At 39.5% G+C, this 14246-nt stretch overlaps 1 protein-coding gene across 1 annotated transcript in view; it reads left to right on the top strand.

Moving 5' to 3' along the window:
• The window catches only part of FBN2 (fibrillin 2), a 121732-nt gene extending 107835 nt beyond the window's left edge, over positions 1 to 13897 (top strand). The window contains 11 exon segments of the mRNA XM_030969525.1: positions 1057 to 1182; positions 3362 to 3568; positions 4242 to 4367; positions 4987 to 5109; positions 5255 to 5371; positions 6008 to 6136; positions 8148 to 8267; positions 9719 to 9950; positions 10566 to 10722; positions 11975 to 12089; positions 12092 to 13897. Of these exon segments, the coding sequence (XP_030825385.1) occupies positions 1057 to 1182; positions 3362 to 3568; positions 4242 to 4367; positions 4987 to 5109; positions 5255 to 5371; positions 6008 to 6136; positions 8148 to 8267; positions 9719 to 9950; positions 10566 to 10722; positions 11975 to 12089; positions 12092 to 12339 (1700 nt within the window). The 3' untranslated portion in view covers positions 12340 to 13897.
• Positions 13898 to 14246: the final 349 nt, after the last annotated feature.

The following is a 14246-nucleotide window of genomic DNA, read 5'->3' as shown; positions in this document are numbered from 1 at the left end:
TTCTTTAAATAGGACTCCTAGAATTCTGAAACCACCTATAAAAGCCATAAAGGATGAAAAATATGGAAACTGCCATAATTCAAAACAATTCCCCATCCTGGAAGTAAACAAATACCTTTTCTCCATCATTTACTCAGTTAGTTGAGGGAAAGACAATAGATATATTTTAGCAAGTTGTACTTTCTTCTGGTATATAGAAAAAAAAAAAGGGCTATTCCAAAATTCTCTTGGAAAAAAAAATTAAACACCCATCTTAGTGAATGTTTTTAATAGAAGTATTTTATAAAAATGTTCCTTCAGGAAGAGAATGAATACTCTCCTTCATAGACCTTTATGTTTTTTTTTAATTTTAGGGAAAATAATCTCTATTAACAAGAATTTTGTCCTTTTTTTTTGACGTATGATTCTTCCTTTAAAGAACCTCAGGTTTTTCTGAGGTTTATTGTAAGCATCTAAAAAAATTTGTGTAATTGGTTACAGTATGTGTGCCATTAGTTATGGAAGAAAATGCATTAAGACTATAAACTTTCAAGAAAATATTATCTGGACTAAAATATGACTTATTGTGGGAGAGATTGAGTGTATTCAGGGACTCTGGATGATCACAAAGTGAAGATTTGTCGCTCAAATCATGCATGTGTTCCAATTTTATTTAAATTTTATTTACCAGCTAAATGTTGTGACTGCAACTTGCTCTGCTGCGTTTTCTGCTTCTTGTTACAAGCTGTGAAGCATTAAAGCTTTTGTCCTGTGTTGAAGTACAGAAGGAATGGGATAGGATAATGGAATAGGATAATGCTCCTTGGAAAGCCCTTTCCAGGCTTAATCAGTTGATTTTTCCACATCTTGAAAACAATCTTCAAATGCTACATGGAATATTTATTGTATTCTAGAAATTCTGATTTATTTTCTTGTAATGAATTGCTGTGGTTGTTGTCAATGTAATTCTATGTTATTGGTTTTTGTTTACTGTTACCATTATAATTGTTTTCTGTTACTATTATAATTTTATTATAATAGTAATTGGAATTGTTATTTTTATATTTTTTCATAAAGATGAAAATGAGTGCCGCTCCAAGCCAGGTGTCTGTGAAAATGGGCGTTGTGTGAATGTTGTTGGCAGCTACAGATGTGAATGTAATGAAGGATTCCTGTCCAGCCCATCAGGCATTGAGTGCCTTGGTAAATATCTCTCTTGTACACATTTCATCTCACATTACAGTGTAAATGTAGAGAGAAAATTAGGCTTCTGAAAACCTATCAGCTCTCATATATACAGAAATTAAATAATTACACTTCTTAGTTAAATAATGATATAATATTAAATAATATTATTAAATATTATTAGATAATGATAGCAATTAACAGCTTGTAGCAATCAGGCCTCACATGAGAAGCCTGTTAATTTCATAGGACATAAATGTAGGCAAAATACAGGGATTTTTAAAGGAGGAGAATTTGAGTCACCTTTAGATAATTCAAAATGGATGCAGAGTAAAGTTGAGTGTTTGCTTATTCAGAATGTGATTTTAAGCACCATATGGCAACTAGGCATCTGAATTTCTACACCTTTAATTCAGACATAAAATACTGTGATTTTACCAGAAAATTGTAAGAATTTTTTTTGAGGCAGGCCTGCAAGATAAATGCTGATGAAAGGTTTTTGTTCATCAACCTGTGTTTTCTTTTTGATCTATTCATATTTGTCATTTGCACTACAAAATTCATAATTTCCTTTTTTGGAGTCAAGCAGACTTGGAAAAATTTTTCTTTTCTTGACCAGTGTTCAGGTGTACCTACAGTACTGAAAGGGTGTATTTATTTATTTATGTATTCCTGCATGAAAAAAACCATAATTATCTTATGCCATTACTGTAAAACCAGCTCCCTCTAAATTGCCATGAGGAGTGTGCTGAGCTCATGGCTAAACAATAACACTGAAGTGCAGAGTATTTCCTGAGGATTAGAACCAGATGGGAAGGGAAAACTGCAGTCTGTTAACCCCAGCCAGTCATTAATGCCAAGGAAATACCCTGTTTAGAGATCATTATTGCTTTTCTATATTTAATATGTAATTTTCTTATTATTTTCTGCCTTGGGAAGGTTTGCTTTTTGCTACTTTTCCTTTTGGATTTCCTGGGTTAGAAATTACAATAAAAAAAATGGATCTGGCAGAAACACAGAATTTCTTCTGAATTATAGCCCAAGCATTAAGTCACAGATTACATTGTTTTAAATACATTGTGCAAACCTATATATTCCACTCACCTTAAAATTCATTCCACAGCTCAAACTGGGGACAAAGCATTTGTGTGTTCTTCAGGTCATAATTTGATGTAAAAAAGTTAAGTTAGCAGGTGGACAAATTAAGTCTTTCCTAAAGCCAAAGTTTGCCTTTTGCCTAATTCTTGTAAGAAATGTACAGATTCTTCTAATCTGTAAAATACAAGGTCAGCTGAGTATTGATACATTTACATATTCTGAGGGATCGCTATTGGCTCTGAGAGGAAAAAAAAGAAAATTCTTCATTTAAAAACATAAGCATTCTCAGATCAGTAATTGACAATGTCTCCGTTTTCAAGAGGTAAGACAGGTAACGTAGAAGATAGAAGAGATTTTATCTTCTATATAGAAGGTAAAATCTCTGCAAGATTTGGAGTTTCTAGTAGCACTGGAAACTGGGATTTCTTTTCCCCTCACCTGTTTGAAGGTAACCTGTAGGAGCCCCATGACTTTAAAACTTTGCTCCCCTTTCATTATTGATAGGTATTAACCAAAAAGTTTAAAAATTAAAATAGAATGTGCCAGGGCCATACCAGCAATAAGGCCATACCATTTTTTTTTCCCAACAAAATCTAGGAGTACCACTGAAAAAGTACTGAGTTGCATATACACTTTTAAGTTGTAAGGAATTTTTATTTAAACCACAGCAGGATAATTACAGATGATCAAATATGTTATTTGGGCCAGGTAAACAAACAAACAAAACAAACTTCTTACCCCACTCCAAATAAATCATTGAAATGCAAACACAACATGGGCAGCTGAAGTGGGAGCTCAGTTTTACCTTCAGCCTTTATCTTGTTTTACTACTAAGAGCACAGCTTTCCTAGAAGCAAAACTCTTACCCAGCTCATGCAGACACTGAACATTAGAGATGTCTTGGATGTATTTGGAATGGCAGCATATTACCAGAACACACAACAAATCTGAAAGGCTAAATCAAGATGGACCTGATGGTAGCTAATAACCTTCTGCTGCTTGCCTATATTAACAGAGAGCCAGAATAATACACTAGATGCTTAATGGAGCAGATCTTTATCTCCTTCCTGATTCCAGCCTCTCTCCTTCTCCCTCTCAGATAATCGCCGGGGGTTTTGCTTTGCTGAAGTTCTGCAGACCATGTGCCAGATGGCTTCCAGCAGCCAGAGCCTTGTCACCAGGTCCGAGTGCTGCTGTGACGGCGGCCGGGGCTGGGGGAACCAGTGCAGGCTCTGCCCTCTGCCCGGAACCACCCAGTACAAGAAACTCTGCCCACACGGATCAGGCTACACCACAGATGGAAGAGGTATTGGCAGGGATGAAAAGAGGAGGAAAAGGGGAAAAGCATATGCTCGCATGCTTAAGAAAATGCAAGAATTCTCTTTGAAGTTCTTTCGGAGGATTTCCTGTTAAACAAAAGAGTTTGATTTTTCAAATAATACCGAGAGAGCAGAAATTAAAAACACATTTGGCAGTAGCTGCAAACAGATCAGCTGGGTAGAATTTTCAGAATTAGGATCTGGTTGGAAGTACCAACCAGTAACTAAAAGCTAGCAATGATCCCAAAGCTTTTGTATTACTGAAAATTTGGACAGATGGCAAAGGCAGCAACCATCTCATTTAACAATGATCTCACAATGCTTCTATTCCACACAGAAAGTAGGTAATGTGGTTTTTTTAGTATTGGTGATTATTTTTGACAAGGAAGTAGTCATAAGAAAATTCTCTTGTATGGGCTTTTATTTGGAATTAGCAAAACTGGAATCTGAGTACCCAGTGAAACAGCAGGAAGGTGTTGGTGCAAAGAACAGAAATCAGATTTGAAAGATGTTTGGCTTTGGAGTCAGATCCATTTTTAAAGAGGGAGAAGGGAGAAAGTTCCTGTCAGAAGCATGATGATGAGGAACTGCCAAAGTGGAAGAGAAGAAAAAAGTAGAATTTAAAACTGAGTCATGACATATTTAATGATTTCTATACAGATATTGATGAGTGTAAGGTCCTGCCAAACCTGTGCAGGAATGGGCAGTGCATTAACACCATGGGCTCCTTCCGGTGCTTTTGCAAAGCTGGCTACACCACTGACATAACTGGCACATCTTGTAATGGTAAGATTCATTAATTAATCACCAGTTGAAATAATCATCAGTTTTTCTTTTTTAGCTGTTACACAGTGATGTACCAACCTTTGTAAACACTTGTGCAAAACATTTTTTTGTCTCATTTATCTCATGTTCTCTATTTCTTTTCCTAATATGCATTTCTGGTTTTGTGTTTCATTTGGGGAAATGGAGGAACAAGCTCTGCTGGCAGTATTCTTGCAGTGGAATGATCACTGAAATTGGTTAAAGCTGTGCAACTGCTTTAAGTGGCAAACCAGCTCATTACTTCACAGTCTACATTTTTCCCACTTTTTTGTTGGTTTGCAGGCACAAATATACCATAGTATACCAAAAAGTAAATATTTGTTGCTTAGATGCAAATACCAATGCCACTCTCACTCTAGTATATTACTCCTTCAAGGCAGTTTGTTGTGGTAGTAGCAGCCCCACATAAATTCCACAGCAACACATTCACAGAGAATAGAATAGGAACCCTGAACAAATGTAAATGGGGGGCTTTCTTTCTTCTGTGAGCATTTTTCTCTAAAACCTTGAGCTGTGTAGCAAACATCTTTCTGTCAGAGAGATGAGGACAAAAGATAACTTAATATTTTCCTCTCATTAGATCTTGATGAGTGCTCCCAGTCCCCCAGACCATGCAATTTTATTTGCAAGAACTCCGAAGGGAGCTATCAGTGCTCATGTCCCCGGGGCTATGTCCTTCAGGAAGATGGAAAGACATGTAAAGGTAAGAGAATTATACACAGTTCCTTTTAATCTGGTTACAACTTAACTTAAAAGGAATTGGTTTTGAAGTGTGGTATTTTTATCAGATTTGATTAAATGTGCCTCTTTGTTGACTTTTTTAAGACAACAGCCTCTCTTACTTTCAGATCTTGATGAATGTCAAACCAAGCAACACAACTGTCAGTTTCTCTGTGTCAACACCCTTGGAGGCTTCACATGCAAATGTCCACCTGGTTTTACACAACATCACACAGCTTGTATTGGTAAGAAAAACACCAGTTTTCTTTCATAAGGTTTTCTGTAAGAACAACATTCTCAACTATCTCTTGTGCTCTTTATGCAGAGCAATAGTGTCAAGAGGGCAGAAAACAGATTTTGAAAAGCAGCAATTACAGCTAAAGAAAAAATTAGTCTATCCAGTCTGTCCACTATTTCTGTTTTCTTGGTTAGTAAAGAGTTGTACATATTTAATACGTGTTATTATGTTCTAAGTATAACCACATGGAGACAAAAGGGTGAATTATTAAAATCTCATTTAAAATGTAGTTAACCAAAACCAGACTGCATTTTCTTTTTTTAGTTGATACAGATGTCTTCAGATCTTAAGCATATGTATAAATCTTGCCTACTGAAACTGTTTCAGTTCAGCTAACACAAAAGGGCAGCATTTTTCCAATATCAGCAATTACATTCCACACTCATATCACAACTGAACTACCACTAGCACTTCCAATTTATTAATTACTCATAGCTCTGCATGAGTCTCCAGTTCATCTGGCATTTAAAAATGAAAAGGTACAAAATAAAATGCTGCACCTTTGTGGATTTTATGTTACATGAACATGTCCAACATCATGCCACAAGGTAAACCAATCTTCTCTTTCCTCTGTATTTTGAAGATAACAACGAATGTGGTTCTCATCCATCACTGTGTGGATCAAAAGGAATCTGCCAAAACACTCCTGGAAGTTTTACCTGTGAATGTCAAAGGGGATTTTCTCTGGATTCTACTGGATTAAACTGTGAAGGTAACTAGAAACAGTCAGATCTTTTTATGGTGTGAATCCTTCAGTTTCTAGTGAACCATTTGATGTTAAAGACAACAGAGAAAACAGAGCACTAGCCATAGTAAAAGTAATTACAAAAAGAAATTGGAAAGTATTGGACTGATTGTAAGTATAACAAAAGCATATGCAAGAATGTACTGTCTCGAGTAATTTTTACAGAGATTAGGATAAAAAGGTGACTGTTTAGTTAAACTCTTCAACAGTTGTTTTCAGCTTTACATAGGTTTATGCATCTAAAAGTATAGTAGTTGTGGGGCTTTTTTGCATTGATGTCTTCATATGTCTAAACAGAATCTCTACAATTTTAATTTTGGCTAATTCCAATTAGATTAGATTCTAAATTCTGTGCTTAATTCTCCTACCACAGAGTTACACAGTGAGATGGCCAATTCAGTGCATTCAGAAAGATAATTGTAACAGTTAAAACCAGGTAATATTGATGAGCTTTATCTCTCTCTCTTGGTCCAAGGGGAAGCCTCAGTCAGGAAATCTCTATTTGAGAGCTCCAGACTTCTCAGTGGGCCTCATGTATTGAGCAAAGAAGAAAATAAAAAGCAGTATAAGGCCACCTGGCTGCTGAGAATTAAAAATGCAAGAGCATGCATGAAGAAATTTATAACCTCTCAAAATACCAACAACTTTGATAGAGCATTTAAAAAAGGAATTGGTATTTGGAGCCTATTTCTAGAACAGCAGCCCAGAAATATATGCAGCTAGAAGTTTTACTAAGCTCCTATCACTTTACTTTGTTCTCATAAAGTGCATATGTCCTGGTGTGCCTATAAAACAAAGAATAATTTTTTTATTTTCTACTCGACTTGCATGCTGTACCTTAAAAATTAGATTGCTTACAATCTACTTATTTCCTATGGCAGATACAATTTAGGATGTCTGAGTTTTTAGAATTTGGAAGGTGGGATGGTTGTGGCTGTCACCTTTTATTAACGCTTGTCTCAGAGACTTTTTTACGTGGCTTTTTATTTTCAATTGCAAAGAGATCCAAATTTGACATTGAAACACTAAAATATGTCTCAGGAAATGGAAAGCTTATCCCTAGGTGATTGGTTTAAAACTGAAATTACAAAACCCCTCAAATTCTAAGCATTATGCTAAAGCAGCTACATGGGATTGCTGGGAATAGTGTTTATTCTCCAAAATTGAGTACTGGAAAGGCTCAAGAACTAAAATCAGATTATTGATGGAAAGAACTGGATATTAGTTGACTTCCAGGCTTTCCAAAAGAAAAACCTTCATGGTCCTTCTATCTTACATCAGTGCTCCTCTGTCGTAAGTCATAGAACCACAAAATGGCTGGAATTGGAAGGGACCTTTAAGCTCACCCAGTGCCACCCAGCCATGGCAGGGACACCTCCCACTGTCCCAGGCTGCTCCAAGCCCCAGTGTCCAGCCTGGCCTTGGGCACTGCCAGGGATGCAGGGGCAGCTGCTCTGGGAATGTGTGCCAGGGCCCTCCACCCTCCCAGGAAACAATTCCTTCTCAATATCCAGGTCAAATATATCCTTCTTCATCTTAAAGCCATTCTTCCTTGTCCTACCCCTACCTGCCCTTTCCAGCTCTCCTGTACCCCTTTAGGCACTGGAAGGGCCTCTGGGGTCTCCTTGAAACCTTCTTTACTCCAGACTGAACATTCCCAGCTTTCCCAGTCTGTCCTTGTAGGAGAGCTGCTCCATGCCTGTGCCCATGCTGGAGCCTCCTGTGGCCTGGCTGCAGCAGCTCCAGCTCCTTGCTGGGCTGGCCCAGGGCTGGGGCAGCTCTGCAGGTGGGCTCTGCCTGAGGGGCACAGGGGCACAATGGCCCCTGCCCTGCTGCCCACGCTGGGCTGGGCCCAGCACAGATTTGGCTTCTTGGGCTGCCAGACCACGCGGCTGGGTCATAACAAACTTCTGATCCAGCAGTGTTTGGCAGTGGGTGTAATCCTGTGTCATGCTCTGCTTCCCTCCTGAACACACAGATGTGGATGAGTGTGATGGAAACCACAGGTGCCAGCATGGCTGTCAGAACATCCTGGGTGGATACAGATGTGGGTGCCCGCAAGGATTTATCCAGCACTACCAGTGGAATCAGTGTGTTGGTAAGGAAACAAACAGCACAGAATTTAAACAGCAGATGTATCACAGTGTTTATAGGAACACCAGGCAAGGGCAAGAATGAGCAGAACTAGGAATGTTCAGCAAAAGTCTTTTTATCTGTCTCCCACTCTTTCCATACATGTGCTACTCCCAATGCAAATCAGTGATAGGAGGTAGCAAGAAAACACACTCAGCCTTTTGAAACTCCCTGTGACAGTTAGCTTTCCTAGAAAGGTCTAAATTCTGACCTGTTTCTTCTGTGAAAAATCCCCATCATTGAATGTTCATTGAATTCCTGAAAGTATCAATGTAAATACCTCTGCTGAGGACAAAAAGCATTATAAAACCATGCCTGTCATAAGGTAAAAAAACCCCACCAAAAAAACCCACCAAAAAAAACACAAAAAAAACAAACAAAAAAGCATAAAAAACCATTAGCAATTTAAGAATGCTACAGAATAGCATCTAAAGCAAATGGTGAGAAAAAAAAAATCAACAAAACCGTTAAGGGTTTCCTTCTTCCAAATACAGTCTTAAGGGCAGCATTAGTTGTTTGTGCAGGGAATGGGACAAATTAGGAAGCTCAGGAGTTCTGTTTAGATTTAGCTCGTTCAATCCATCACTTGAACTAAGCTGTATCATGTACAAAACAAAATGTGGGATTTTTTTGGTTAATATAAACCATACACAGAAACAATGTCATCCCATGCTGTTCACAAAGACCAATACAAAATATTTACCTTTTGATGTTTGCTTTCATCATTTTCTGTCAATGGTATCATAATCAGAACATGACTGTGAGCACTGTCATTTAGGCTAACTTTACTGTCCTGATTGTCTATATACAAATTAGTTTATTCTAACCATTTTAACACTGAGTAGCACACCAGCCAGTTTCTCTGAAGTCCCCATCACCGTGATCACTCCTGGCTTAACATTGCTCTTCAGCAAAGAGGGCAAAGGACTGGGAGAAGAGTGACAGAACCCACAATGAACATCTCCCACAAAACCCCAAACCAGCTGAAGTTTCTGTAAATCACAGTCCTCGAAAGAATCTCCCTCCAAGTGGCTGTGGGCAAGAATGGCAAAGCATTCACTAGTGGCCTTGGTGAGGAAAACTTGGTGAGGAAAACCTACAGGTTTTAGAGAAATACCTTTGTGAGAGAAATAAAATAACCAAGATTCTAGCTACCAAAACAACTTTCCATACCACAACATTCCTTTTTTTTTTTTTGGCCTGAAACTGAATCAAGTCACACTGACTGGAGGTGTCATCTTTGCTGTATTTTAACACCCACAAGTGAAGATGACACTCCTTTTCTCTTTCAGAAACCAATTGCCTATGGGATGATGAGGTCAGGGATGCAGCAGAGCCCTGGGACTGATTTCTTAGGTTGCTGATCTGTTGTCTCTCAGACTAGAAAACACCAATATTTTTGTGTTTGCTTGCCAGATGAAAACGAATGCTCCAATCCTCACATGTGTGGTTCTGCTTCTTGCTACAACACCCTGGGGAGTTACAGGTGTGTGTGCCCATCAGGGTTCTCCTATGACCAGTTCTCCCATGCCTGCCACGATGTGAATGAGTGCTCCTCTGCCAAGAACCCCTGCAATTATGGCTGCTCCAACACTGAGGGTGGTTATCTCTGTGGCTGCCCGCCTGGCTATTACAGAGTTGGACAAGGGTGAGTTTCTCCGCACAGCTTTTCACCAAAGACGCATTCAGAAGATGCAGAGGTGCAAATTAAGGACAAGCTGCTAAGTCCTTTCTAGTTTCGGGCTAAGTATGCAGAAACTAGAAAAAAAAATAAAATGTCTGTGCATGCCACACGACATTAATTTTAAATGCAGCATATAAATAACCTTAAACAAGTTCTGCTTTCTCCCCCAGCATCAGCACATGAAGTCCTTCACAGGCCTGCTGAATGGAGATTGATAATGCATAAGGATAGGTACCATGTGTACTGAGATAATTAAGGGATTTAAGTATCACTTGTTAATCTAGAACATTAAACACAAATTAAGATTGTTCTGGTACAGGGCAGGCTGGCTTTGTTTGGTTTCTCTGTAGAACTTTTCTCTGTAAATGAAAATTAGATCAGGCTAAAAGCCTTCAGCCAGCGTTTGCATTTCCCTCTGTAAGCCACTCTAGTGTGAGGGAAATTATTGCACAGCCCTCCTGCAGAGGAAAGGGCAAGGATGGGGATGCAGACATTGTGGCACAGATTACGCACACTCTGTTTAGCAGGGACAGCTCATAAAACTGCAAGGAGTGACTAAAACATGTTTTCATTCCACAGACACTGTGTCTCAGGGATGGGATTTAACAAAGGCCAGTACCTGCCAGTGGATGGAGATGCTGATGGAGAGAATGCTTTGTCCCCTGAAGTGTGTTATGAGTGCAAAATCAATGGCTACTCCAAAAAAGACAGCAGGAGGAAGAGAAGTGCTAACAATGTATGTACCGGGATTAAAAAAAAAAACACTGTAATGTTTCTTGAGGTATTTTCAGAGATAGGACACCAGTAGTGAATAGAGGAAATCTTTTAAACAGGTCGCATTCAAAAATCTCTTCTCTCCCCCTGCCTCACCTAGGTCCTGCTGGCAGTAATAATTTGACAATAAGAAACACAGCAACAGCTGTGAAAAGATGAAGTGTCTGAAGCTTGCAAAGATTCCTTTATAGTGTGACATGTGGTCTAATTCCTCAGATACATTCAGGGGAATAATTCTCCTTTAATTACAGAGACCTGGGGAATTGGACATGTCTACAGCATGTTCTACTGCCAGGAGGAGGTTGGACAGCATTTATGGTCTGGGACAGCTAAACAGATCTTGCAGAAGATCATTTTAGTCTTAGTGTCTGTTCGTAGTTGCTCATAGAGGTGGGGGATTAGACCTGGCTGATGGAAGTCCAATATTCACAGAATTAATGAAGTTTTTAGAGAATTACACATTTAATTTTTTTCTTGCTGCATTTTGTGGGCTTATAAAGGTAAGATACAGGAAATCATATCTAGTTTGTAATTGTTACATCTTGTTATTACACTTTTTAAATACCAATAACCTTTTCAGTTTCTAAAACTTTCTAGGCAGTAAAAGTGACATCCATAAATTATGTGAAAAAAGAAACATTTTTAATCACTGTCAAAATCTATGAGGTTCAAGTATTTAAAGGACTGCATTACTTGCTCCTGTCCTAAAATTTTCCTTATTTTCACTATGCTTTTTCAGTTGCTTTACATAGTGGTACACTATGGAATTTTCAGCAAAGGTGTCAGGGAATTTCCATGTAGTGTTGTGAAATGCATTTATCTGTTTTTTCTGTTGGTCATAAGAACATTATATTGTGTGTAAACACAGGTTTCTCCTTGTGGCGGTGCATTCCCCCCTCTCCCTTGCTAGGCTGTAGTGCAATCTGAGAAATCCTCATCTTGCCTCAGCCTTGAAAATTAAATCTGGCCTTTGCTGATACCCTGATGGTTTTTTAAGTGATCTCAAACACTTGCTCATAACACTCCTCTACATGGCCTCTTTGCAAGCATGAAGTTAAACAGGTTCTCAAAATCATCTGAAATCAGAGCCTTCAGAGGCTCTGCAAGGCCTGCTTGAGGCCTTTAGGCTTTATGGGCCCTGTCGCGGGGAATGGAGGCAGGAGCTGTTTAATTATCCTGACAATTCCTGCTCTAAACACTCTTCCCTCCTGCAGACGGAGCAGGTGAGCTGGGGGAGCCTGGAGAAGGAGAGTCCCCTGAAGGTGCGGGTGGCCATGTCCAGGCTGGGCAGCCGGGAGCCCATCCTGGAGCTGCTGCCGGCCCTCAGGCGCCCGCGCGCTACGCCATCGCCCGCGGCAACGGGCGCGGAACCTTCCGGATGCTCCTGAGGGACGGCGCCAGCCGCCTGCACGCCGTCAGGGGCAGGGCAGCGCCCGGGCTGCACGCCCTGGACATCACCAGCGTGGCCCTGCCCGAGGAGAAGGAGATGGAGCAGCTGGGGAGCAGCCATGAGGACGGCGGCCTGCGAGGGGAGAAGGGAGAGGCCCTCAGGCTGAGGCTGTGGGTGCGCCTCTATTAGCTGTGGTGCTCTTCTTCAGCCACTTCTTTTTGTGTCTACACACCCAAGAACATATTTCAAAGCAAATATGCTTTGGAAAAAATGTATTTTGGGGGAGGGAGGCAGAGGGGAAGAGCCCTTCCTTTCCATCCTGCCAAGACTGCAGAACCGCCCTTTCAGGAGGGCGACTTAAAACTCTGCCACTGCCAAAACTTCTATTTACAAGGGCAAATCATGGTTACTGTATCTTTTATATAACCTCGATTTAAAGTATATTTAAAAAGCTAAAGTTTAAGAAGTCATCATATGGCACTAAATGGCACAGATATGTGAGCTATTTTTTTTTTACCTGTTAGCAGTCTGTAACACTTTGGGTATTTTGCTATAATTCCTAATGAAAAAAAATTATAGAAGTTTATTTATTTTTAATGCAGTAATATATGGAGAAAATAACAAATTATGTAAACAAAAAGGGAAACTTGCTCATTTTTCTGTAGTTTTATAAATTTGAGCTATAACATTTTAGAGGTACTTTTGTAATCAAGGAAAAAAGAAGTAGATTTGAAAGATGTTTTCTTTTCTACTTGGACCAGCATCCATACAGTTTATAAGTAATTCTAAAATATATCAGAGCTGAAAGATCAGTGTAGTAGGATATCCTGAAGTGGGAGATTGTAAACTGTTCACATAGTAGGATATTCTAAAGAATGAGAACTAAGAAAAAAAAGGAGGGAAAAAAAGTCATAGAGGACAAGTATCACCATAAAAATCTCTGCAGAGATTGTATTTCACAGCAGCTCAGTGGGTTTGTGTTCTGAATCACCCACAAATGGTGCAGGAGGTACAAGCCCTGTAGCAAAATACCTGGACTGTTTTTAATCCCCTTGGAACTGCAGAAGCAAACTGTGCTGCCCCTCCCTCAGTGACCTCATGAGCCAAGACAGGCAGCCACTCCTCATGCTCTCAGAAAGGGTGCTCCACAAACTGGCATTAATTCCCACAGGCAGCTGAAGGAAATGTCTCTCAGAAGAGAATGCTTCACTCTGGTGCTGGCTCGAAACCAGCCCTGCATTTCCTGAGCCCTCAGTGCTGTGTCAGGACTGCCCCACCTGCAGACTCAGTTATTGCAGAGCAGGTGAGGAAAGTTATGTATTTGAAGTTTCATTTGTTAGAAGTCTCATTAATGCTGTAGTTATACACGCCTCATTTTATCATAGCTTGTTCTGTAAGAAGGATGATGGTACAGTGACTTGACTTTTAGTGTAGTGATTTTTTTGGTTTTGTTTTTCTTTTTACATTTTGTACTGTAATGTGTTAAGTGTATGTCTCAGTGGTGCTTTCTGTGGCAGCTGGTGCCTGTCACTGGCCATGCAACAGAATCTCACGTGTGAAAATAGCCAAAGCACATCCAGGATTGTTCCAGTTGCATGTAGGTGCTGACCAAAGACTTTATACTAAGTTAAACTCAGTGATTTTTCTTCTCTTTTGTTGAGTTTGGGGATTTTGAAAAGAGAAGTTTTAAGAAAAAAAGCTTTCTCTTGAACATTTGTATCAGTAAGACAACACTTTTCTTGCAATAAAGCTTATTTTGGATTTTTTTTAGTTGTTCTTTTTTCCATTCAGAGTCAAACTGGTGATTGATTTAAAGCAATAGCCAATACTGGGGTCTGGAACCACATTTATTTGACATTGCTTGCAGATATGGTTGTGCAAGTTTCAAAGGATTCAGAGCTGCTTCTGGGTAAAATAACTGACATTGCAGAAATAAAGAGACCTCTAGGGGTCTGATAAATACATACAGCACTGACTTAAAGGCTTAACAACTGCAATAGGTGGTTTAGAAAAAGGCTTCTCTTGCTCCAAAATGGGAGTTTTCCAGGAAACCCTGCAGGAAAAGCCATCAGACTGCACACAGCAGAGAATTTTGT

The sequence above is a fragment of the Camarhynchus parvulus genome, chromosome Z, assembly GCF_901933205.1.
Source record: "Camarhynchus parvulus chromosome Z, STF_HiC, whole genome shotgun sequence".
Classification (NCBI taxonomy): domain Eukaryota; kingdom Metazoa; phylum Chordata; class Aves; order Passeriformes; family Thraupidae; genus Camarhynchus; species Camarhynchus parvulus.
The sequence above is the reverse complement of the archived record's forward strand: the minus strand, read 5'-3'. Positions and strand labels throughout refer to the sequence as shown.